The 26,356-nt window shown below is 43.6% G+C and overlaps 1 protein-coding gene across 1 annotated transcript in view; it reads right to left on the bottom strand.

The window, feature by feature from the left end:
* The window catches only part of ABCA5 (ATP binding cassette subfamily A member 5), a 31,884-nt gene extending 5,614 nt beyond the window's left edge, over nt 1–26,270 (bottom strand). The window contains exons 1-35 of the mRNA XM_071764119.1: nt 26,198–26,270; nt 23,132–23,245; nt 22,388–22,498; nt 21,486–21,690; nt 20,267–20,425; nt 19,943–20,040; nt 19,343–19,572; nt 17,831–17,972; nt 17,083–17,271; nt 16,729–16,876; nt 15,862–16,030; nt 14,251–14,309; nt 13,504–13,614; nt 13,113–13,288; nt 12,500–12,619; nt 11,641–11,779; nt 11,316–11,406; nt 10,952–11,091; nt 9,250–9,369; nt 8,358–8,559; nt 7,944–8,113; nt 6,979–7,112; nt 5,965–6,102; nt 5,308–5,421; nt 4,790–4,960; nt 3,805–3,918; nt 3,426–3,563; nt 2,895–2,969; nt 2,293–2,384; nt 1,676–1,802; nt 1,482–1,599; nt 1,287–1,378; nt 952–1,127; nt 417–492; nt 238–332 (exon numbers count right to left, since the gene is read on the bottom strand). Coding sequence (XP_071620220.1) covers nt 238–332; nt 417–492; nt 952–1,127; nt 1,287–1,378; nt 1,482–1,599; nt 1,676–1,802; nt 2,293–2,384; nt 2,895–2,969; nt 3,426–3,563; nt 3,805–3,918; nt 4,790–4,960; nt 5,308–5,421; nt 5,965–6,102; nt 6,979–7,112; nt 7,944–8,113; nt 8,358–8,559; nt 9,250–9,369; nt 10,952–11,091; nt 11,316–11,406; nt 11,641–11,779; nt 12,500–12,619; nt 13,113–13,288; nt 13,504–13,614; nt 14,251–14,309; nt 15,862–16,030; nt 16,729–16,876; nt 17,083–17,271; nt 17,831–17,972; nt 19,343–19,572; nt 19,943–20,040; nt 20,267–20,425; nt 21,486–21,690; nt 22,388–22,489 — 4,430 coding nt within the window. The 5' untranslated portion in view covers nt 22,490–22,498; nt 23,132–23,245; nt 26,198–26,270. The remainder of the gene's footprint in view (nt 1–237; nt 333–416; nt 493–951; nt 1,128–1,286; nt 1,379–1,481; nt 1,600–1,675; nt 1,803–2,292; nt 2,385–2,894; nt 2,970–3,425; nt 3,564–3,804; nt 3,919–4,789; nt 4,961–5,307; nt 5,422–5,964; nt 6,103–6,978; nt 7,113–7,943; nt 8,114–8,357; nt 8,560–9,249; nt 9,370–10,951; nt 11,092–11,315; nt 11,407–11,640; nt 11,780–12,499; nt 12,620–13,112; nt 13,289–13,503; nt 13,615–14,250; nt 14,310–15,861; nt 16,031–16,728; nt 16,877–17,082; nt 17,272–17,830; nt 17,973–19,342; nt 19,573–19,942; nt 20,041–20,266; nt 20,426–21,485; nt 21,691–22,387; nt 22,499–23,131; nt 23,246–26,197) is intronic.
* Between the last annotated feature and the right edge of the window lie 86 nt (nt 26,271–26,356).

Raw genomic sequence — 26,356 nt, 5'->3', positions numbered from 1 at the left:
AAGATGACTCAACTCTCATATTTTTTATATTTTAAGATTTGACTTTAAAGTTTTTAATCTCCACTCAATTCTGGGCAAGACCAGAGGTGAGATGCACCCAGCCTTGAGGCAGCACCGATTCCCTTCCTATGGCTCTCCCTAGTGTTAACAGGGATAAAGCACACATCAAATGGGAAAAAAAAAAAAAAAACCACAGAGAAAGAAACTGGTGGCAGACACAGCCCTGGTGGCACTCACCACATGTGCTGCTTGGCTTTTGGATCCATCCCAGTGGAGGGTTCATCCAGGAGGGTGACCCGGGGGTTGCCCAGCATGCTGAGGGCGAAGCAGAGCTGGGAGGGAAGTAAAGGGAAAGGGTGAGGATGTGATGGCTCCTGGAAACACCCAAGCAGGAGCCTCCCAAAGCTCCCCTGTACCTTGCGTTTCAGCCCCACACCCAGTTTCTTGGTGGTCTTCTGCAGGTGGTCTTTAAAATCCAGGGCACTCGCGACGCTGCAGAAGAGGGAGGATGGGGTGTGAAAAGGTGGGAGCTGCTCCCACGCCATGGCATGCAAAAGAACAGCTCACTTAAAGAATTATGGTACAAGCAGATGTATATTAAGTGTAAAAAAAAACAGCAAAAAGCAGGACAGGAGCCAGGGGCTTCCAGAGAAAACCACTTGCCCCCCATCAGCCCAGCGCTGACAACTCAGAAGCAGCTCCAAGCCCTGGACTCCCATCCCTGCAGCTTGTGAAGTGCAAACCAGGCCCCTTTCAGAACTTAAAAATTGTAATATTAGTTGAATTTTGTGTGGCTGAGTTTGTATCTCCTAACCTACCAATTCATACTTGATGAATTCTCTGAGATTTGATCAGACTCGAGGAAAAAAAAAAAAAAAAGATTACATTTAATAGGAAAAACTATTAAGAAAAATAACTGATTTTTAAATGTTTCTATAATAAACTACTCACCGCTTTATGACTTCCTTAATATCAGACTGACTCATCCCTTTGATAGCTCCATAAATTTCAAAGTGTTCCTGCAATGTGATATCTGGCCAAAGTGGATTAGTTTGAGGACAGTATCCCACAAATTTCACTGAGTCATCTTCACTGCTCAGGCCAAAAGAAGCATCTCCTATCAGAACCTGGGAGGCAAACACAGAGATCTTACTCAATAATATTCTAAATTTCAGAACTGTTCCTGTAAAGCTTTAGCAAAGCCCACTTGGGAATACTTGCAGCAATAAATCAGAAATATTCAATACAGATTAATTTTCTTCTTAAGTTTGCAGCACAAGCTGTACCTGCCCACTGGTTGGCTCAACCTCTCCAACAAGCATGTTAATTAATGTGCTTTTCCCAGCTCCATTGGGCCCCAACAAACCCAGTATTTCTCCTGCAGAAAGGATGACACAAAGACATTCCCCTTAAGGTCAGAGAAATGGATGCAAGAGGATTTCAGTAAATGAGAGGCTAACAGCAAGTCACTGAGCTCCAACCTTTTTTTACACAGAGAGAAACGTGTTTGGTTGCCACTTTCTTGATTTTTCTGCCCAGAAGAAACTCCTTTCTTTCATCAAATTCCTTGTGCAAACTGTTGACCAGGATGGCTGGCATCTAGGAGAGGAGAAGAGAAGTGGCTGCAGATCCCAGCAGCTGTGGGGAACATCTGGAGCTGGGATTTGGGCATTACCTCCTCACTTTTGGGGCCACTCAGGATTTCCTGGACTCGCAGCCTCTCTGCCTTCACATCTTCATCTTCGTTCTCATCACGTGGGTGCTCTGGGAACTTCCAGGTTCTGGGTTTTGTAAAACATTTTCTAAGGGGAAGAACACAACGTGATGCCTCAGCTTGGGGTTCAGCTGAGATTCACTCCCTGCTCTGAGGTTTGTGTTTGCCAGTCCCAGGAGTAAAAAAATTTTAAAAAAATTTTATGCAGCACCAGCCCCAAAAGAGTACAAAGAGCTGTCAGACTATTCCAGTTATGTCACCTGTACACTGAGCTGTCTGGTGCCTCTGTCCCTATTTTTATACAGGGAATATCCCTACCAAATTCATTATTTCACAGGGATATAACTTAAAAGGAGGTAAAAAGCCTACTTATGCATTTTATTTCCTGAATTTCTGATAAGTTAAGAAAAAAAAAAAATCCTTGAGTCATCTGGGATGGGATATAACTGCAGATATTTGATTTTCTGCAATATCCCCCCTTGCTACACACTGCATACTCCAGTCTCTCCACTCCATCACTTCTAAAACCAGCTTCTTTGGACTATTTCTTTGCCAGTGTCTGCTCAACAGGGACATACCTGAAGAACAGATCTTCTCTAACTGTCCTCCCTCCATTCTTCAGCTCAAAACATCGCAGGAGGAAGAGCCACACAACACACTGCAAATAGGGCTAAAAATACACAGACACAGATTACTGGTGATCCTAAAGGTGATCCCACCAATGCAATGAGTGAGAAGAAGCACCAGCTCTGCCCCACCACTGCTGTTCCCAAGAAGATGAAATGTATCATGAGATGCTGCTCAGTGAGGATGCACAACCTGAGTCTATTTACATTTAACAGCAAATATTTGGGTTTTGGAGAGAAAAAAGGCTGTCCCACTGTTCCCTGCTCTGGAGTTCCACCAGCATAGCCTCCCATAATGATGAGGATTAATGCCAGCACCATTAATGAGCCTCCTGAGGCAGCAGATGCTGAGCTGGTAGGCACAGCAGCTTTTCTTGATCCTCTCTGTGCTGCAACAGGTTGCAAAGCTGCAGGCTCCAGCACTGCTCAGCAGCAGCTCAAACCTTTATTAACATAAAGATGCCTGAAGAGAAGGGGTCTCCCTGCAGGAGCTGGCAATTCCCTACAGCAAATTTGGCAGGTAATCAAAGGTTTTTTTCTTGCATGCTGCTTACAGCTATGACTGCTACCAGGAGCCGGTCCCATGGGTCGTAGTATCCCCCACTCTTCCTCTTCCCTTTCCAGGAGACCTAAGTATGCAAGACAAAAAACCTTCAGGTAACCAAGCACTTACCAGAGCCTGCATATTCTACACTGCACTTTAATCTCAAGACATTTAAATCATGTTGCTCAAGCTGAGCTCAGCACAGCCCCTGCTTGCATGGATGCAAATCAATCTCCATCAAAAGCCTCTGGGGCTGCTCCCAGTTTAAAGCCTCTGACTCCCAGTTAGCCCATCTCCCACCACTCTGTTGACCCAGTTCACACCATTTTCCTTCAGTTATTTACCAGAAGACTTGCTTCTTTCCTCCTTTTAAAACTGCAGTATTCTGACAGGCAAAATATGACTTTTCCCCAGCAGCTGCTGTCCTTCAGGTGTTCTATGGCTACAGGGGACATCACACCCCTAAAATATTAAAGACACCCACCCAACCCCAGCCACCACCCCCAAGCACTGTAGAGAGGATTTCTTGTGTCCTTCTTACCTTTATAAAGCAAATCAAACAGCCAATAAGGGGATAAATAGGAATGAGGATGGAGAAGACATAATGCAGGATGGTGGTTACCAAGTAAAAGTCCAGAAAAAAGGCCACTTCAGTGACAACTGTGCAGAGCAAGGCTGTCTGTATAAAAGACAAAGAAAATAACCCATTTTCATTCAGTTCAGATTAAGTTCTCTGGTATGAGGCACATTTTTTTCAAGCTTTTCTCATTTAGGATAAAGCAGTGACAAAAAAACCGTTGGGAATATTTCCAATTTCTTATGCTTTAAAGATACATAAATAAATAGTAGATTATAGATAGATAAATAAAATAAGTGGGAAGGCTGTGGTGGGTAACCGAGCTCAAGATGAAGGTACTCACCACTGAAAATATAAATGACCAAAATTCTTTTGTATTCTGGACTTTTTTAAAGGTGAAGGAGACCACGTAAGTGAAGAGCACAACAGAAGGGACATAACCAATCAGGCAAAAAATCTGCAGAGACAAAAAAGGTTTCTCAGGAAAGGTACAGAGAGAACCCAGGTCTGAATTTTGTGTGTAGGTATCAGTTGGAATTATTTGGGGGTGCTACATAAGTCAAAATTCAGTTTTGCCACTTGATTTGGTAAGAGCAGATGGCACCAAGGTGGCAAAATGGAAGACAAAAAAAAAAATACATGACAGGCAGGAACCTCACTCAGTTTTTTTCCATTTTATTTAATAAACAGAGGCTCCCATAAAAGTTGACCTGAAGATTCTGACAAATGTTAGGAATTCCACCCACCAGCCTTAACATTTTTCCCAAAAATTAAAACAAGGGTAGATGCACTGGTGGAAAACCAGCCCTGCAGCACAATGGCCATAACCCAAACCTGATTAACTTGGAGCTTCTGGGAAAGCAGGTAGGAAAATCTCATTTTTCTCCATTACAGCCAATATCTCAGGGAAGCCCACTCTGAACAGAAAAGACATAAGGACTTGCAGTCTCCTCAATTCAAACATATGCTGCAATTCATTGCAGAGCTGGGCTGTGTTCAAAATCACTGTAACCTCATCATCAGCTGCACAAGGAAAAATTATCCAGGACTGAGCAAGCAGGGAAAAAAAGAATGGAGCATCACATTGGCAACCCCTGGGATTTCAAAGCTCCATTTCATTCCAGTTCTAACTGAAACTCCAAAATATTAACATTTTTTCCAACCAGCAGTAGCACTGATTTTTCTTTGCCTGGTGCCTCTGTGCCAGCAGCCTGAATAAGGCATTTTCCCTGGCTATCCCTTGGGAAAAAACTTGCTGCACCATCTAATAAAAAGAAACCCTGGTGGCAGATAACATCCCCAGGCTCTGGCAGCCCCACCACACTCACCACAGCAACAAACTTGACCACATAAAAGTAAACACCATAGTGGAAGGCAAAGAGGCTGCCAATCATCAGGACAAGGATGGAATAAAAGAGGGGGAGGTCGATGGCAGCCTGACCCATCCAGTAAGCAGAGGGATAAAGCCCTGCAATCTTCAGCTGTGTGTATGCTTTGATCTGCAACAGAAAAAGAGAAGGCAGTACTAATTAAATGTTAATTTAAATTAAGATGATGTTCAACTGCCTTGGTTTGTGAGTGGGATCTTTTTTTTTTTCCTTCAATCCGTGCCTTTTGTGCTGATGTGCCTCACCCAGTTATTATTATTTTAGCTGCCAAAGAAGCAAAAAGCATTTCCACAAAAGCAAAAGGGCTTTTCCCAAATCTCCTCTAGCCAAGGCATCAGAAAGCAGTCACATCCATGCTGCCTCTCACAGCAAAAGCTGCTATTTAAAACATTCGTAACTTTTTTTCCCAAAATCCCAAGGTTTTTTTACAATCTGTGAACCCACAGCTGGGAGTTTACCTTATGGTTTTCTGCATTGTCCATGGCAAAATAGGGTGGCATCCCAGTAATAATGATTCCCAGTAACACAGCTTCAAAATAGATCTCTAGTCTGAAAATTGTGTCTGGGAGATTCTGAAAGAGAAATCACATTTCTTCAATACTGGGAAAAAAAACCACATTTAGAATGTAAATGCTAAAACATCTTGTTTCAAGATCACCTGAGCCACAGCATGAAGAAACAGACCTAATTTTTGGGCTGTTTATTTATAAGAACATCTAATAAACTCCTAGAGGACTGAAGGCTTGCAGCAGGTCCTTTCCTCAAGGCCCCCCAGAACTGCAGGGAACCCACAACAAACCCCTAACAAATTCCCCACAGGACATCCTCTTTCCAAACCCCTTGCTCCTCCACTTGCACAAGCTGCAGCCCAAAATCCCAACACCTTTCAAGTCCTTTTCAACCCTGCACTGTTCCAGATCACCAAGGAATTATTGGAGACTTTGGGTACCACAGTCCAACCCTTCCCAATGGTGCTGCAAACAGTCCCAATCAGCTCCTCTCTTGATTTTTGGTGTGTTTTTACACTCTTCCTTTCCCCCCCAGGGATGCTGTCCCTATACCCCAATGCTTAAGGGTGATTTTTGCCCCTCCAGCACCCAATGGGTGCTGCTCACCTGAATGAAGGGGTTGCTCCAGATCTGAATGCTCTCTGTCACATTTAAGTTGTGCAGCAGCAAATTGCTGACAATATTCATCAGCACTGGCAGGGAATGCACCATGGTGCTGTTAAATATGATGGTGAAAACATAGTTCTGGAAAGGAAAAAGAGTTTGCTGGGTTAATTAACCCTGCTCAAAGGGCAATACCCCAGGAGGGATCTTCGATGGGTTTAATTGCACCTGGATGTTGGGAAAAATGGAGCAGGCTTTGCAAGGAAGCTCAGGGTGGTTGTAAGATGTAACCTAGTCCAGGAGAACAGATGTGTTTGCAAGGCCAAATTATTTGGAATAAATTCCCAATGGTGACACTATGACAAATGATGCTGCAGACAGTGAGAGTCTGAGAAATGAAACACACAGCACCCTGCACCCAGATGCTCTCCCTAATGCACTTAAAAACCAGGCAGGCAAAAATTCACATTAGCCAAGGGCTGTGCTGCCACACTCTCATTAATAGTTTGCCATGAATAAAAATGGGAACAAGACACAGAGCTGGCATCTGGCACAGCAGTTCCTTTGCTGGAGACTAAATACAAGCCCAGTGTTGAAATCTTTCTGACATTCCTTCAGTGACCATACTGAAATCAACACTTAAAAGCCAAAAAACTCATTTTTCTTTACACATGAGAGCACCATGGAATTATACTTCTGTCAGACTGTATAATTCTGCCAGCATAAGTACAACAAAAATAAATCCCTATGCCTGGTCTTTTGTGAACTAAAATATTTCTCTTGGCATTTTGTGTCCTTGTGGGGAGGGAAGGGGGACGGAAGTTTGATTAATTATAATTATCATTATTGAAGAATATTTCTTCTGATAATATTGCCATTCTGTTAACACAGACTTCTTGTACAAGCAATATTATGTGATTATTTGGTTGTCTGACACAACACAGGCCTTGCAGCAAGTGGGAAACAAAACCCCAGTCTGCTCTGTGGGATGCGACCCAGCCCCTCTGCCCATCTTACCTGTCTGGATTCAAGGTCAAACACGTTCAAAGCTGCACTGTGAGGGGCAGCTGAGACGTAGTCACTGTCATTGAACATCTCCAGGAGTATGTTCATGTTCCCCAGGGAGTGGACAATGTCATTGATATCAGATTCTGGTGTAAAAGAGAGAGAAAACACCACAATTCACCACCTGCACGGAGTCTTGTGCACAAAATGATTGATGCATTTGCCCCCTCTGATGAAGGATGACTGCTTCCTTACAGATGACAACTAAAAAGAGTTCTCTTGTTGAAAACAGCAACAGGAACATTTTTTATTTCAGCTTCCCACTCAGCCACCGAAGCATCCAAAACCAAAATAAATAAATGTGTTGGTGATCTTCTCCAATTAATTTGCACAAATCAAACGCAGCAGCGAGGAAGCAGAGCTGACAAAGAGCATTATCAGGATACTCAGAGTTTCAATTGAGCAAAGAATTAGCCAAGAGAACAGGAAACCAGAGGCACTGATACAGAGACCAGAAAAATTAGGTTTCTGGTCTTAAAATTAAGTTTCTGGTCTTAAAATTAAGAAAATTAAATTTCCTGATAGCTCAGGCAGGTGCTTGTTTCTGTTGCTCAGTTGCTGCTCTGCACTTTGAAAACATCCCAAGTGGAAGCCAAAAAGAATTTTCCAAAATGTTTTGCAGCAGGATTTTAATGTTGATGTATCCAATGTCTCTCTGGTTGGCTCCTTAACCAGGGTCACCTTAGGCATGGCAAGCACCAGACATGGGATGAAAACAATGATCTGTGAACCAAACCCTAGGACACAAGCAATACTCATGCTCTACCACCTCTGGGTTCTTGGAAACTCTTCATTTGGGTTCATTTCAAGGAAAAAAACCCAAAGCAGCACACACCACTTTCCCCACCACGTGAAAAACTAGGATTAAAGAGAGAGGAGCCAGGAGGTGCCCTCATGGAGCATCTTTGCTCTCCTACCTGTGGAATTCTGCAGCAGGAGACGACTCCTGTACTTGTGATAATCCTCCCCAGGCTTCAGCAAGTACAAATCTGGGGAAAGTTTGATAGCAGCTACAGAACTTTTGATGATGTGGTGTATGAAGAACAATAAAATCTGAACTACAAGATAAATCAGAAAAAGCAACAACCTGAAAGAAAGAAAGAAAGAAAAGTTTCGGGTTTATTAACATTCAGCAAAAGCCAAGCCATGTTATTAAAACAACATCTTCCTTGCCCCACCCCCCAAAAAAAAAAAGTCTTCAACAGCAATACTTGTAATTGTTCAAATGTAACTATGAGGAAAAAAAATTAATTGCTTAATTGAACCACTCTGGGATCACTCCAGGAGGTTTTGAGAATTTTGCGTGGAAGTGAGAAGTCCCCAATACTCACATAACTCTCACACATTTATTTTCCCTCTTGAGGCTCAGGAAATGAACTTTTGCTATGGTGGCAACCTGCTTCTTCCAGAGGGCTGCATTGCTCATTGTTGATGCCTTTGTTTCTGAGAGCATGAGGAGGCTCTGCTCCATGTCATCGAGGGATTTGGTGTCCATTTCATCCTGCACTTGCTGGGCATTGAACACACTGTAATCTGAAAACAGAAATAACAAAACTCTACAGATGGGATGCTCTGCCAGAGCCAGAGACCCTTGAAAAAGCCTTGCAGGGCAGGATAGTTTACTAAGCTGAATCACAAAGAAAGCTCTGGAAAGATTAAAATAGCTTAGATCATTTCAAGTTGACACCAGAAGAACTGATTAATGCTGGAGTTATATTAAGTGCCATTTTCCTTTGAACTGGAAGTTAATTTAAAGGAGAGGAAGACACCCAAGTACAGCTATTTCAGCCTTAAGTGCAGGCTATTAATATTAGTGCTCACACAGAAGGTTGGAAATAAATTTTACACTGTGCATTTACAGTTTCTTGGAGGAAACTTCCATCAGAGAAACAATGCACTTTTTAAAAAGCTGGCTATAAAAAATGCAACTTTAAAGCAGAGACATCAGATGTAAGTAGACTGGGTGGAAAGATAATTCCTGCAGAGACAGTCAGTAAAAAGCTTTTCCCCTGGATCCTCCCAGCATCACTCCCCACCCAACTTGCTGCTTTTGGGTGTTTTTGATGTGAAATATTTCCAAAATCTGGAGTGCTGTGAGACCACAGGAGTCCCGAGAGTCCTCTGCAGCAGGACTTTGCCTCCTCAGCAAGATGCCTCCTTGCCTGGACAATTTTACACTAATTAAGACTAAATTAAATATGAGGGAAGCCAGGATCATCCCACCTGCTTGGTCAATCTCTGCCTCAACTTCCAGCTTCAGGTAAACATCCTCCAGGGTTGTCATGGAAACGCCATAGGTGATAACACCCAGATGGGAATGAGTGTCCAGGTCAGAAAACAAGCCTGAGGGACAGAAGGGAAACCACTGATTGCTCAGGAACAGAACTAAATCATCTTCCAAAGAGACCTTCAAGCTCAACAGGGGCATCCCTGAAGCTTTCTGCATGGTAGAGAAAAGGAGGTGTTAATCTGGTTGCTTCACTCCAACAAGGGGTCATGGCTTGAGAACCAAGGTTGGGATGAACTCCTTTAAGCACAAAATTCCAACCTCTGTGATCAAGAATGGGAAATGGGGCATTTTTTTCCCAAGCTGAAGAGTTTATGAAAACCACCTCACCATCCTGAAGCTCCTGGGCTCAGAGCTGTCTCCTGCCTGGCTGTGAAAAGCCCTTTCCTGAAAAAATCTCCTGCAGGTGCTATGGGACAAATCATCCTATCTAGATCCAGGCACAAAGATTTTCCAAATAAAACCACTGAGTAATTATTTATATGTATAAATACCCAGATCTCTAAAGCCAGCTTAGCTGGGCAGGAGATCCTGGATAGTGTGTGAAGCTTGAAGGCCAAAGTGATGCTCAGAGTGAGAGCTATTGGGCTCCTGCCAGTTCTATGCTGTGAAGGACTTGACAAAATGAGGAGCTTCAGAGCCAAGGTCATCTTGAAAGGAAATGCAAAAGCATAAAATGGAAAAAGCAGCTGGAAACCCAGCAATATTCATCCCATCTCTGTGATTTCTTCTGCCCTGGTAACTAAGACATGCTCCTAACCTCAGCTCCTCCTTAAAATCAGTTGAGGGAATTGATTCAGTCTTGCATAAAGGTGCCTGGTTTCCCAAAGAGCTAATAAATTATTAACTGGTTAAATGCAAGGAGGAAAAAAGCATTTCTGAAACCCCAGCTGTATTCACCTCAGTATTGATTCTCCCTTGGCTTCCCACAGAGGGCAGAGGACAGGTTGGTTTGGGCCATTTTCTCCTGGGAGATGAAAAAGAGGCCTCAGGCAGGACTGAACAGATAATTGCTGCCATCTAGTGAAACCAACACATCTGCTCCTCACCAGGGAACTGCCACAAGCATCTCTGCAGCTCCTCAAGTGGGATTTATTTCTGGAGGATTTGGGGCCAGCCCTGCTCACCAAAATGCTTTGCAGTGTGGTGATGCTTCTCAAGGACAAAGGGGATTCTTGGAAAAAAAAAAATAAATTCCCTTCACCTTTCTGCTATGATCATCTCCCCAGCATTTGGTGCAGGGGACCCAGGTCCCTCCCAGCATAGCACAACCCCCTTGGAGGAGGTGATGAGCTCCTAACTCACCAAGGGAAGACCTTGCTGACTGATCACCAACCAAATCTTAATGATCTTAGGTGTCTTTTCCAACCAAAACTATTCCATGAAATCATAGCCAAACACTGAATATTTACTTGGGGAAAAAAGCAAACATGGAGAACGTGAACATCTATTATTCAGTTTTGGTTTACCCTCTTAGATCCAGTTGGGTAAAACCACCACAATTTTGGGGAGGAAAAAAAAAAACAAAACAATAAAAGCAGAAGTGAGAATTTCACAGGAGCTGCAGGCTCTGGTCCTGCTCAGTGGATTTCTCCCCTGTGGCCTCTCAGCCCTGCAGCACATCCAAAGCCTCCATACCTGCAAACTTGTCCATGTCCCTGAGGGGCAGGGTGTAGACGAGCTGCTCGTGGTTCTCCTGGATGAGGCTGGCAGCAGGAATGTGCTGACGGATCAGGGAGGTTGTGGCCTCTGTGTTGCAGTAGGCATCGATGTGCATGCTGAGAAAAGGCAGAGGGAAACAGGGGTTTTCAGGGTTTTTCAGGCTGGTTTTTCTCTTTATCACAAGCAGCAGCCGAGCAGAGCAGCAAAAATACAGTACAAAGCTCCTAAAGGGATCTTTTTTGGGGGAGTGGGAAGTGCTGTCTTAGGGTTTTGAAACAGGAAAGAAACCACCTAAGAAAGGATGCCCAATGCCATGGAACAGGGAGCCCACAGAGAGTACCTCAAGCGGTAGCCAATCCCCCACTTGCTCTTCAGAAAGAGAGAGGATCCCAGGCATTTTAACATCCCTTGGGAAATCACAGCTTTACGATCTGGAAACAAATGGAAAATTCAATTTAAAAAAATGAAACAAAAAAGAAAAAAAAAACAAACAAAACCAAACCCAACAAGAAGACCCTTTGAATAAAAGAAGTGCCAGTTTGCTCCAAAACCCAACTACAAATCTCAGCGGGAGGTGGACTCTGCAATTAAGAGAAAAATCTTTTTTTGCTCCACAATGTGACTCGATCAGACAGTGCCCAGGAGTCCCGTGGCACAGGACTCACCAGCCAGGATATCTGCCTCGTCCATGAAGTGGGTGCTGAAAACAGTCACACGATTTGCTTTCCTGTTTTTGAGGAGGTTCCAGACGATGTGCCGGGAGCAGGGATCCATGCCCGCTGTCGGCTCATCCAGCAGCAAAACCTTGGGGTAAAAACATGAAGCATTGGTAAAGCCACAGCCATGGCCAAGGTGAGCTCAGCAAACCCCACGCAGGTAATAGGTCCAGGGTTTTGTGTTTAATCCAACACAACATCCAGGAAATATTCTGGAGTAAGCAAGCTGTCTTCACTGTGCTTGGAAGAAATTCTACTCCTGTTTTGACTACTGGAAAAATCATATATGCTGTAGTCTGCTTATTTCTGCTTCTGATACAGTTATATTTAGCTGGGGATTCAGTCCTTCTCTTAAGGGATGGTTAAACATGCTTTTAAAATCCCAGGGAACTGTCACACACATCCCTTTTGAATACAGCTCTAAAAGCAGCCCCCACTCCTACAGGCCAGAAATAACAAATCCCTAACACAAAAGAGCTCCCTGGCTCCATCCCTAAGTGCCTGGATGGCTTTGCAAGGAAAATCTTTGACAGATTCACTGTTGAGGGTTAAATGTTACCTGCCAGAAATGACATCAACCTTGTCATGCTGGTGATTTCCAAGAGAGATTAAACCCAGAGCTACAGCAATTACCATCCTCAAGCACAACGTTGAGTTATTAAAGTGATTTTAACCACCATCAGGGAGAAAAAACGTGACAGATGCTCACAGATTTCTGCAGCATACATTTTATCATCTGCATGAGTTGGTTTTGACAAGAGACATCAGCCCTGAAGTGACAGCAAAGGGGAAACTTGGTGACACTCACCTTGGGGTTCCCCAGGACAGCAACTCCCACCGAGAGCCTCCTCTTCTGCCCCCCACTTAATTTTTTAGCTTGGTTGTCTCTGATAGGCTGCATGTCCAAATCCAACAACACTTTCTGCACCTATAAAACATAAGAAACACATGCACTGTTTAAAAAAAAAAAAAAAAAAAAGCCTACATTTAAAACAAAATAAATAAATTATTATTAACACTGAGCATTCAGGTTAAATGCTCCTAATTCAGTGTATTCTGTACTGCACTCCCTGCTCATAGCCCGTGCACCCAGGGCAGGGTCTTAAGCTGATGGAAACCTGAAGAAGTTGAACATTTGTGCTTCAACAAAAACTGGCTCTACAATTTTTCATGAGCATTTTAATCCCCTAAGAAAAATGAACAGTTCACCTTTATAAAAATACCTGCCTGTGCCTTGGACTAGATGACCTTTAAAGGGCCCTTCCAACCCAAACCACTTCTCAATTCCATGATTCTGTCTAATGCACTGTAAAATAATATTCCTCTGCAAACTGAAGGAAATACCAGTGTGGTGCAAGAGTATTTTGCCCTGCAGGTTAGAAATGAACACACATGACCATTTTTGTGCCCAGCTGACTTACCTCCTGGATCAAATCGTTTTGAGGGATTCCTTTAATGGCAGCAAAGATGGAGAGATTCTCCTCCACAGTTAAAATATCAAAGTGTATGTCAGCCTGGGGGCACACCCCTGCTATCTGTCTCACTTCAAGCATTTCATCAATTTCAGAGACTCTGTGCCCATAAACAGAGACAAACCCTAAAAAAAAAAAAAAAAAAAATTAAAAAAATTTTTTTTTTGCATCTAGGAGCAACCAAGTGAAGAGATTTTTTTTTTTTTTTTACAGGCAACAGGCTAAGATAGCCACAAATCTAAAGTGGGCTCTTCTAGATATTATCCACCAAAAGACTGGGTGCATCCTGAAATAAGCAGGAAGGGGAAGAGCTTCCAAACCCACCCCTGGAGCAGCTCACCATCCGTGGGGGGACACAGCCCACAGAGGATGTTCATCAGTGTTGTCTTCCCAGTCCCACTGTGGCCCAGCAGAGCTGTGATCTGCCCTTCATAGATGTCAAAGGACAAATCTGATCCCCCAGGGAGGCGTGGAGAGAAAAGAGGAGACATTAGTGACACCCTCGTGGCAAGCAGAGCTGGCAGAGGTAAATCCAGATGTCACCAAGAGGGGTGTTTGGGACACCTTTCCTCCACCTCATGGGATGGGATCACTGGGGCTAAGACCAGCTGCATGCTGGCCATGTTTAAAGCAGGATGAGATGGAAAGATCAGGGAGGACCATAACACTAACACCACACGTGGAGGAGAATGACAGGGATGGGTTTCAGAGTCACAGAATGGCTTGGGTTGGAAACGATCTTAAAAACAAAGCATCATCCAGTTCCAACCTCCTGCCAGGGGCAGGGACACCTCCCACCAGCCCAGGCTGCTCCAAGCCCCATCCAAGCTCCAACACTGCCAGGGATGGGGCAGCCACAGCTTCTCTGGGCAACCTGATGATGGAAGGGCTCCTCGTTCTGGGGCTCCATTTTAAAGAAGCTTAGTTCCAAAGTGGTGAGAGAAAACACACACAAGCACATCTGGCATTCATGCACCCCACTAAAAGAAACCAAAAAGCTCAAACTGAAACACAAAAAGACCACTCAGCAACTCAGCTACTGCTCCTCTGCATCTGACAAGCAGCTACAAAGCTGAAATGTTCTTACTTCGGAGAGCCTCCACAGTTTCCCCCTTTTTCCTGAATGTTTTCTGAACACAGCTGATTCTGAAAGAAGACATGGCATTTTTATCAAGTATTTTAGGATCTTTATATGTCATTTTGAATGATCAGCACTTGGCAACAGTCACAACAACAGTCACTGGACATGTTAAAGACCCATAGGGACAAGTCAAGGGACAGGGTGTGTTGCTGCAGAACCTGGTCCATCTTCACCCTGGTACCAGAAAGCTTTCCTCATCACCTTGTAAGGCATTTCCTAAGATGACAGGCTGAATTCTTTCTAATCTGTGCTTCTTTCACATAGTAGAACAATGTCTACAGGTTTCCCAAGCTGGAAAAGGGAACAGCTACTCCCCAGGTAATTTCATAGAACACCAGAAGACTCAAAAGACACAATATGGAAAAGAGATGTTAGTAGCAAAGACTCCAAAGATGTGATTACTGACAGATCCTTAATAAAATTAGTTAAAAGAAAGCTGATGTCTTCCTCTCTAAGAAAGTTAAAAACTTTCCTCCCAGTCCCACTGGTTTTCAAAAGGAAAAAACCTCAGTGTATGTGAAGGCCTCGTGTGACAGATGGATTTTGGAAGCCTGGACACCCAAAAAATGAGGGTGGGAAGTGGATTACAGGTGTGAACACCAGGGAGAAGAACTGGGTATGAAAGAAAACAAAGGCTGTACATGTCAAGATGGTAAAATGCTGGAGAGCTCGTGGGTGGATGCTATGGGAAGAGTTCATGAGATGCTATGGAAAGGGTGGAGGAATAATGCAAAAACTGCCACAATGTCCTCATGTGAACATCAGGATTAAACCTGGACCCTTCAAACTATGGCAGATCCCTAAAGAGACACAAAGAATGTGGACAACACCAGACCTGTTCTAAGCTCAAATATTTGAGAGTGGTGGAGCCAACCAGGAGAAGTAAAGCTAGAGAGCTCTCCAACAGACACCAGGCCATGCCATTGGGAAATGACAGTAAAAAGGGCTAAAATACCACTGAAAATTGTATCTGAGGCACACTAAAAACATGAATTGTTCAGGTACAAGACAAGAGGTGACATAAAACACAAGGTGAATGATGAGAACATGGGCACCTATTACTCAGTTTTGGTTTACCCTCTGAGACCCAGCAGTTGGGTAAAACCACCCCAAAGTTCCCCTTTGGTCTCCAGAGAACACAACAGCCTTCAGCCAACCCTAGAATTGAGCTTTTTCTCCTCAACTGTGTGTTACCAGAAACTAAACCCAGAAGAGTGGGCGTTCCAACATCTGCAACTGCTTACACCCCTCCTGGCCCCAGTGCAACTGAGGGAATGGAAAACCAGCTCCTTTTGAGAGGACTCCAGCTGAAGGAACAGAATCCACAAACAAACCCTTTCTTTAAGGCCAGGGATTTCTCCTTGGAAAGCATCCATGTCACTGATGCTGATGGAGCTTCACGGGAACTCTGTGTGAGGGACTCTGCAATGCATCCCACATGCTGTTTGATCCCAACCCCTGGGGAACCCAGAGCAATTTTCCAATTCCCCATGAAATTTAACATCAGGGCCCCAAGTGATCTCTTGATCCGTGCACGGGGCAGGGCAGGGAAGGTACCTGATGGCTTCTTTCCCCTGAAATTCAGAAGGCACGGGCTCAACTATCTCACTGAAACTCAAGCTGCCATTGATGCTGCTCTCGTACAACTCCTTGTAATTCTTCCTGTGCTTTGACCAAAATGAGGGTTTCATGAAGAAAAACAGCGTGCGGCGGAGCCCGAACTCCCCTGGGGAGAGCAAAGAGGAAAAAAAAAAGACCATTTCTTACCAGTAGCTCCAGATATTCCTCAGCTTTTGGCTCTCAGCTCTCAAAGCCACAAGCTGTCCTGGCTGAAGGACATTTCAAAGGGATCCCATCAGCCAAATTGACATTCAAGTCATGTTTCCCACAGCCCTGCTAAGAGGTCCCAGTTTTCCTAAGTCTTAAAATCTATGTGCAAATCTCTTTTTTGTGCAAGGGAAATCCCAGGGCTGGAAGAACAGTGATTTCAGGGGGTAGGAAGCCAGGGAGATGAGAGGCAAAGGGTTTAATGGGCATTAGGTACAAGATGAACAACTTGATTCTGTGTTTCGTGTTAAATCATTGCTGTCATGGGGAAAAAGCTGGAACAGGGAGAGGGGCCTTTAATTTTCAACCCTGGTGGAGCACATTGCAAAGGCTGAGGCACCAGTAATGAAGCTTTTCCTGGAGAAAAATGGAGACAAAGTGTTGCTGGGTAGGTAGGGGCCATCAGTGCTAAATAAAGGTGCTCTCCTCCCCCCATCTCACACCTTGAGTTCAGCTGAAAGCACTCAAGAGTCCCAGGGTGAAATCTATTTGTAAATAGATTTGTAAATAAATCTCCTGAAATTAAATCAGAAATGCCACCAGCCACATTAACCTGAGGGGGGTCAGGAACTGGTGACACTTTGCTCATGGACATACCTGGGATGACCTGGTCAAGGTAGACAGCTACCAGAAGGTAAAAGATGCTATCCAGCACCAGTAAAATGAGAGAGATAAAGAGAGGGTAAGGACCCTTATTAATATTTGAAAAGGTTGCACCATCTTCATAATCCTCTAGATGCATGACCTGGCAACAAAAAGGGACAGAGGGAGATGTCACACAGCAGCAGGGACACAAGAGCATGGTGCAAAACTTAGCAACAGGAGGAAAAAAACACAATAAAAAAAAAGATAAATAAAAACCGTAAATAAAACATAATACAATAAATAAAATAAACACAATAAAAATCTAAATATTTAACAATATCTACATCACGAGCTATCTGGAAGTACCTGGGCAACACCAATCAAGAAGCTGCACTGACACAAGGGGCTGAGGATCCACACAAAAGATTTGGGGAAATCTTCCAGCAGGACAATGTTGAGGCCCACAAACCCAAAAGCCAGCGTGGCCAAGAACTCCACTATACCCACATGCTTGGACTTTTTAAACAGAGGGGTCAGCATCAGTGCAAAGAAAACCTTAGAACAGATTAAAAAAAAAAAAATTAAAAGGTGCTACATTAAAAAAAAAAATCAGTCAGAGGGTATTGAAAAAAAAAAAATAAAAATACCACAATTTTTTCTTTGACAATCAAATAATTTTCCTGATATAGGCACCAAGACATTCACACAGGTCCCAAACTTCCCTTAAAAACAACCAAGAAATTGATGTATGAGTGATTTCTCTGACCCTTAATCAAGGTTTTAACATGACACTATATAATAAACAGCAAAATATAATAACTAAAATACTAATGACTAATAATAACTAATAAATAAATACTATATAGTAACAGCAAATGTTTAGAAGAGGGCAAGTTTTGAACTTCAAAATAGTGCTGAACAGACAGGGCTTCCAGTTCTAAGAGAGATAATAATAAATTCAGGTAATACAGCAAGGAAAGAGATTCCTCATAGTGATGGTCCAGAGCTGTACAACATCCCAGAGTGGGCCCTGAGAAGGGGATGGGGCCAGGACAAGGAAGGGAAAACCACAACTTAGGGATGGGATGCAATGAGTGAGCCCAGGAATACTTACTGAAGAAATTCCATAGAGGAAAAAAAGGAGGAATATCACAAAGGCACTGCTCTGGGGAAAGAGGGAAGAGGCTGTTGCAATCACTGCCATCAGAATGGACATGACAAAAATCAGGCTCATGTAGAGCAGCACCCAGGAAAGCCTAAGACAAAAAGGGGGGGAAAAAGAACAGAAACCAATCAATCAATTCCCTGAATTATTCACACAAAACATAGCTACAACTACCATTCTTTAACATTCCAGACAGCTGCACCAAAGGACAAGCTAGGAAGAAAACAAGAGCCCCCAAATAAAAAGAGCTCTTGTCAACATCCCTATAATTGTTCCAGGCATGAGAGCACACACATCAATACCCATGGCATCAAAAAGATGCACAATGACATGACTCAGGATTTTTTTTTTTTTTTTTCAACTTACATAATTAATTCCTGGTATAACCAAAAGAGGGTAATCAAGTCGTAGGTTTCAATAATTAAAGATATTCTATTTAAAATTTAATTCCAGGAGCTAGACAAGGTAATAAAATCCTTTATAAAAAAATAAAATTAAATTAAAAAAAAAGCTGCAAGTCTGTGAGCAATTCTGACCTTGGGAAACAAGAGGGGTTTGTGTACAGGTAGTAAGAAAATGACATGTTTTCCCCAGAAGCAAGTTTGTGAGTTATAATCAGTGGCTGATCAAAGCTGCATCAGGACTGTGCCCTTGCAGATCCACTCCCATTTCACATGGGGAAAAGCAAATTGATTTTTTCCAGCCCAGAGATGCTCAACACTGATGTGTGAGCAGGGACAGAGGGTGAAGGGCTCAGCTAAATAAGATTTGTCACCAAGGACATCCCCCAAACAAACAAAACTGGCTGCCAGAAAAGAGCTTGGATGCAGCTATAAAACAAAAGCAACCAGGGAAAAAAAAAAAAAAAACCACAGCAAACCATCTGGCTGCTACAGTCAGCAAGGAAAAGATGGTGAAGTGTTGTCAGCCCCAGCAGCAAAGCTAAATCCACTTTTTTCCCCTTTAATTTTCAAGAATTTCCAATTATTACATTGTCTCATTTGGAAAAAACCCAAACATTATACTGCACAGAGCAATTTCCATCACAGTAAGGGAACAAATTAAAGCCTGTTGCTTAGAAGGCTCAGTCATGTCCAAATTATAGATTGAGATTCATCTAATTAAGTGGCACTGAAATGCTGCTGAAGAGAGGCTGCAGGTTACCTGCTCAGCCTCCAGAAAAGGAGGTACTGAGCCAAAACTACTTAAACCCAAGAAAAAGAAATTACCTGAAATTCTCACACAATTAATCCCCCTAAACCTGGTGTGACCTGACGTGCAGAAATGCAAGAGAATTACTCAGGAATATTTTGATAAGTACTTGCCAATTTTCATGATACTGCAGTCTAACTGTGTCAGATTTTACAGAGTAGTTTGCTTTTAGTGAAACAAACTGAAAACCTAGAAGGTATTAGGTTTTTTGATATTTTTTCATATATTTTACACCAAACACTGACATACCAAAAGGCAGTGTCATGAAGTCCCAGTATTTTTAAGAATTCCTTCAACTTCCTCTCCTTTTCTGCCACGATATGAATTGCCAAATAATACCCAAATGGTGAGAAAGCAATCACGAGGTAAATTAAAATGATGGCACGAGGAAAATTATCAATTTCCACCACTGCTGCCTCTCCCATAACCACTGCCCTGGTCAGTTCCAGTTGCTCCCACACGGACTGGTTGGTCTTCAGCTGGAAGGCAAAGAAAGAAAAGTTATTTTTGCATCCCTCCTGATTTCCAGCCCCACCCCAGGTGTCAGCACTGTGCCTTCAATGTTTGGCAGACTCCTGTGCTGCCTGGTTCAGGCTCCTGCAGACACAAAGGGAGACAAATATCAGCTTTATCCAACTGGACAAGGAGATTCTGCCCAACATATGGGAAAACAAATGGGAAATATTCTGCCTGCTGGTCGGATTCAAGGGAATTTTTGGTGTGGCATTTTAAACAGCTAAAGGACACCATCAGAAAAGCAACCACAGCCAAACAGTCCCTGTTTTTGAACCTTCTTGGCTTTGTTATGTTATTTGCTACCTGTTATTATTTCTTATGTTATACAGCTACCTGTATAATGGCAGCATCAATGCAGGCTTGCAGAGCTGTAAATCCCGAGCTCCAGTACATCACTGACTCGCACCCTTTCCGCAGGTTGGAGCAACTGGCTGGAGGGAAAAAAAGAAAAAAAAAAAAAAAAGATATTCTCAAACCCAAAAAAACCCAGAGTTACAGCTCTCCTATCCCCACTGAGCAGCTTGAGACCACCCCTCAGGAACAGTGGGAACAACAAATTCCCAAAGGCCCCATATAGGCAACAACAGACCAAGGAAAAAGGGGACTATTTCTCAGTGTGTCCCCTCCCAGAGCAGAGATCAGAGTGGGGACATTTACCTCTTGATTCCATATAAATGGAAGACATAGCAACGGAGTCAGGGAACCTCAGCTGGTAGGACATGGCATCAGTGAACACAACACCCACGAAGTTGGAGGGTTTAAAAGCACTTGCCTCTTGCAGCTCCTCCTCACTTAAATACTCCTCGGTGATGATGCCTGGGAGACACAAGGAATCATCACCCTGATTTAGGTATCAGCAAAGCAGGAAGAAAAACTGCAATAGCTTTGTGGAAGCATCATGTTAATCCTGAATGCTTTATTTGCATATACACGGCTAGATTTTTCTCCTAGTAAAGGAAATGTTTTCCTGAATGGATACCTACAGGACTGCTGCTTGCTAGCAAGGCACATAATTCAAATTTACCCCCAAGTTTTCCCCTTTTCCTCCCATTTTTTGCTGCTCCAGTGCCCCAATCCTCTGCCAAGAGTTTATTCTTCACCATTAGTGCTGTTCAAGAACAGACTATATCAATGCAGAGGGAAAAAAAAAAAAAAAAAAACATGAAAAGGTGGTATTTTGCCTCTGACCTTAGCAGAGGACAGGAGGAATATGGGCTGCAAAGGCAGAAATCCAAGGGCATCCATAAGGAAAATGCAGATGTTGGGCTGGGCTGTTTCTCTGTGGTGCCTTTGAAGTGTGCACACCAGAAGGAAGAGAAGCAAAGACACCAACCTAAAAATACATCTGAGTGGTTTGGGAGAGATAAGCTCTGGCTACATCTGTGATCTGGGCCAGCAAAGCACTTTAAAAAAGAAAAGAACAAAAAAAAAAAAAAAAAAGAAAAGATTGCTTTCAAAAGGTGAGGCTTATAAATGGGAATCAGCATTTATAAAAAAATATATACAATAAAATGTTGTTTTGTTACTAATAGGGTAGAAAACACAACCAAAGAAATGTCTGAAGGACAGCATCACCTCCAGAATATGCCCCAGAACATTACGTAGCCTTGGAGCTGTTCAGGGACTTTTTGTATTTTGTGTCCTCCCCAAACCTCTCCTGCATTACACTTGTGATCTGCACGAGGAGAACAGGAACCACTTGGAGATGGCACCACCAAGCAACCCCAAAAAATCCAAACGCCACCTTCCCAGTCTCTTCTTCTATCTGCCACGGGGAAGAAAAGCTCTGGCTCAGGAGCAGCCCAGTGAGCTCTCTCTTCCAACACAAGCCAAAGCCTGAGCTACACTCAGAAAACTAAACTGGGGTCCTGAGTACCATCTTCGAAGTAATCAAAGGCCACTTTCTTCATGATTTCTCGGGCCGCGTGGGTGGGCGGCGTGTACCCGATGACAAAATTCACCACCATGGAGGTATCCAGGGTGCCCAGGTTGGTGTTGGTGACCTCGTCGTACTTCCTGTGAGGATGCATCATGCTCATCAGGATGAGCCAGAACAAGAAAAAGAGGGGGAAGAGGATCTCCTGGCCAAAAAGAAGAAAAAAAACCAGGGAAAATTCATCGAGCGGTCGTAGAAACAAATATTTTTCAACATTTCTTGTTGAAGCTTAAAGGAGGGGTTGTGAGGCCAAGCTCCCTGAATGATTTCAATGCAATAGTAATTTTAATGCCAAACCCTTCCCTGGCACTGAAGCAGGACTTTAACTGCAGGCACTAAGCTAAGAAACCATTTTAAGGTCCAACTGGATGATTCTACACACGTTAACTGGATGATTCGGTGTGCTCTCAACATCAGCAAAAATGCTCTTTTCAGAAGGAGCAAAACTCAAATCATGATCCTTTATGTCTGGTAAAGCACTGTACTGTTCTTCACCTCAAAACTCATCTCAACGTATCATACACATAACCTGTGCACAGCTGTTAGAATAGAAATAAATCTTCTGGAGAGGTCTAATTCTGAGTTATTGCTCAGTTATGGGTGCAAATGCTTCTAAAAATGCACCAAGATTCAAGGATATTTTCTCAATAATGCCTTACAGATTTTCAACCAAAGGATCATGGAATATCTGCTGAAAAAGCTCATTTCAACCCATAATTCAAAGTAGACCTTGAAGCTTCAGAAACATTATAAGAAAACCGAACGTTGCCTCCGACTCAGAGCCACTTAAATGCAGAATAACTGCAGACACAAAAGCAGAAATAAACAAGCACTCAGCTTACCTGAACACTGCTTTTTTTGGTCCTACACTTCACAAGACAGTTCTTGAACAAGAGAGCTCGGGTTTGTCTCCATATTCCTGCATCTCTTCGTGCTGGTGCCATTTTTCAAGACTAACTTGTTGGAAAAAAATGAAGAGAAAAAAACCACAAACCAAAAAAATCACAAAACCAAATGATGAAATAATTTCAAGAGTAAAAGCCAGGCAGTTACAGGACTCAGTGCATTTTATTTTTTTACACTCAATTTCACTTTTCCATGTATTAAATGCCTTCCAATAGATATGCCAGATGCCCCTTCCATGAAGAATTTGTTTAGAAAAGGGGAAGAGCCTCAGGATGCCCTGAGCAACAATCCTTCACCCCGAGCAGGATCAGCTCTGCTCCAGCTCACAAGACTCGAGCTGACCTTGGCTTATTTTCACTTTGCTACCTATAAATTACATACTCAAGTATTTATTTGGGAGCACCATTTCAGCATCCATCACATGGGCTGAGGGCAGGCAGCCAGACCCAGGAATCTGAAAACAAGAGCCATCTACCCCCAGGCAAACTGTTCAATTTACCATCAGTAACCCCCTTTTCATCCTGGAGCAGATCCACCACTGCTTTTCATTATTTTTTACCTTTTCATTAGGCCAGCTGCACAGCACAGTAGTGCTCAACATAATCTTTTGTGGGGAAAAAAAATTAATTTAAAATAAAATGCTCTTCCAGGAGATAGCATCCCATTCCACAAGGACATACCTGGTGAGGGACAGCAGGTTGGGGAACCACCAGGTCTTTATCCCCAGTTTTGCCACCTCTTTTTGCCCAAGGGTTCAGTCACTGCTCAGTCTCCATCTCTCTCTGTTTTCTCACCTGTGAAGTTGAAATAAAACTCAGACAGCAGGAGAAGTAGGGGAGGTCTTCCCACCACCACCACCACCTCTTCCAGCTCCTTCAAGCTCTGGCCACAAGCCCCAACACCACCTACACACCACAGATGAACAACTGAGGCAGTTCTCAACCTTTGAGCCCAAAACACAGGGTCGGTTTTTCAGAAAATTCCTCTATATTCCAAGTTTCACAGCTCCCAGTGCTCAGTTGGAAAGCAGCCTGGATGGGTTTGGTGACTGCACTTCCAGAGCAGCTCTGCAGCAGGCGCTCAGTGCTGCCTTATCTGTCAGACAACACATGGATCAAGCTTCCTTCCTCAGCTGGATTTTAACAAGGAAAACTATTTTTGGGAGTCCAGACATCACCTAACTACAGAAACACACGAGGCTGCTCAGCAGCAGCACTGAGCTTGAAGAACTTCAAACACCCAGACCAAGAGCTCCAGCAGAGCCTGCATTTCTCTGAGGGTAGAAGGGAAAAGAGGAAGGAAAAAACCCATCAAAAAAAAAAAAAAAAAAAAAAAAAAAAAAAAGGAACCCATCCCACTGCTCACAGCCTTCTCTGGGGGGTCCCCATGGGGCAATGACCCCCAGCAGGACCCGTGGTGGACACGGCTGCACAAGAGAAGCCCCTGGGGAAAGATCCCACCTAGAGCCTGGAGAACTTCTTATTAAAAGCCCATTCAGTCTGCTTCACACCCAGAAAGTGATTTAAAATTCCTCAGCTGTCAGAAAAAAACAAGCAAAAAAAAAAAAAAAAAGCTTCAGCATCAACCTATGCCAATGCCTGTTTCCTACAGGAAAAATACATGCAACTCCTCTGAGTATTTTCAAGCAAGAAATCCTTAAAAATAACATCAGAGCATTTTAAAAATAACCAAAAGTAGCAGCTATTGCTTAAAGGTCATTAAAAAAAAAACAACAAAAAACCACACTTCTCCCCCCTGCTCAGCACTGGGACTTCCACTGCTTTCAGGACCTACAAGAGGAAAAGCTCCACAAAGGTCCTTGCTGAATGTATAGGACCACGTATAGGACCAAGTATAGGACCATTGTATAGGACCAACCTCTCCCCTCAGTCACACTCCTCTCTTTAATTGACATCCAGAAAATTGGCAGAGCTGATTTAATCAGATTCAATGCCAGTTACTGCTCCTGTATTTATTTTTTTATCTAGTTATAAAGAAAAAAACCAACCCAGTAGCATTTCCACATCTTTTCTGGAACACTTCCATGCTTTAATTTACCTCACCAGGTTGGAAGAAGGGTCCTTATAGGAATGTTAATTAATTTCTTAATATTACACCTGCCACCTCCACTTAAGCTGATGAAGCCACAGAACACATAATTAAGAATACTGAAGAAGCATCACTCCAATGCTGAGAAATTGTACTGGGGTAAAAAAAAAAAACCAAACAAATCCTCCTGATAACTCCAGGCCAGGATAATGAACGTGTAGGCCTAGGAGAAAAAGAAGCTGCCAATACATTCATTTGAATAATTGTGGATAAAATGAAGCTACTTTTAGCCTGCCAAAGTCCCCCATGATTTAGTCACATCCCTAAGATCTTGTGCTGAAACCTAACTGCTTGTGGGCAACTCCAAAAAGGAATCTCAAGGAAATGACTGGTTTAATGCTTTAATTCCACACCAGGGATGTTAATGACTCTTCCAAGAGGTAAACAATGAGCAGAGGACAGTCTGGAAGCCTCCCCACCCCAGACATCAACCTCCAAAGGGCTCTATGGAGCAGTTTATGTGATCTAGACCTGCAGGTCACATTCTCCTTGGTTATTAAGCTAAAAAAAATAAAATATAAAAATCAAAGAGCATTTCTAAACTAAAAAAAAAAAAACAAAACAAAAAACAAACCAAACAAGGAGTGTTCCTAAAGCAAAAAGCAAACAAACAAAAAAGCAGCAACCAAAGAGTGTTTCTAAAGTAAAAAAAAAACAACAATACAAAAACAACCAAATAATGTTTCTAAATTAAAAATCCCAAATAGTGCTTCTAAACTAAAAAATCCAAACAAGGAGGGGATGTGCCTGAGCTGAAGGAGCTGTGGCTTAAGTTAAAAAAAACCCCACAACTGAGCAGTGAACACCTGCAGAAAGACAGGAAAATAAGATTATTGATTTTGCTGCAAGAAGCCAGCAGCGTAAATCCCACTTCAGAACAACTCTGACGTGCCTAGCTCTCGCCTTATTTAAGCCAAACGCTTTATTTATGCATTAAAAAAAAAATAAATTAAAAAAACGGGCTTGAATTTTCGTCCTTATCTGAATCCCAAGGGAAAGCAAAGAGCCGCGCCGGGGGCTGCAGGGCAGGAGGCAGCCCAGCAACTGCAAAGCGATTCCCCCAACTCCTCCTTCAGGAGCTGCAGTTTAATACAACCCCCCCTGAGCACCCCAAAGCCAGGCCGGGCCCTTCCAGCCCTATTTCCCCGCATCCCAACCCCTCCTGCATCCCCCCCCGCATCCCAACCCCTCCGCATCCCCCCCGCATCCCAAGCGCTCCCCGGGGGCTCCCCGGCACTGCAGCCTCGGGGGTACAGACACCCCCCTTGCTTTCCCTTTTTTTTTTTAATTTATTTAATTAATTAATTCCTCCCTCCCCATACCCTTCCGCTAGCCCCTTTCTCACCGTCTTTTTTTTTTGGTTTTTTTTTTCGCCCAGCCACGCAACCTCCATAAAGACACGAAATAAAAAATCCACCCCAAGCATTTACTCCGGAGTCATGACGCGCACCGGCAGGTACAGCAAAACTCCTCCTCTTCCTCCCCTTTTCTTCCCCTTCCCGTTTTATAAACCTCGGGGGGAGGGAGGAGGGGAGGGAAGGAAAAGCTGCTCCCCTCGATCCATCAGACACCCCCCACCCTCGGTACCCCCCCAGCAAAGGGCTCACCGGGACCCCCACCCCATGCCCGGCACTCACCCTCCCGCTCCGCTCGGCTCCGCGGCCACGGAGTCCGCGGGGTGAGAAGGGGGGAGGGGGGGCGGTCTGTAAGGTCCCCCCCTCCCTATGGGGCGGAGCGGGACCTCCCACCCTCCCCACCCCAAAACACCCGGGCGGGGCCGTATGGGACTCCCGGGA

This window comes from Heliangelus exortis, chromosome 20 (assembly GCF_036169615.1).
Source record: "Heliangelus exortis chromosome 20, bHelExo1.hap1, whole genome shotgun sequence".
Lineage (NCBI taxonomy): Eukaryota > Metazoa > Chordata > Aves > Apodiformes > Trochilidae > Heliangelus > Heliangelus exortis.
This window is presented reverse-complemented; position numbering and strand designations above follow the sequence as displayed.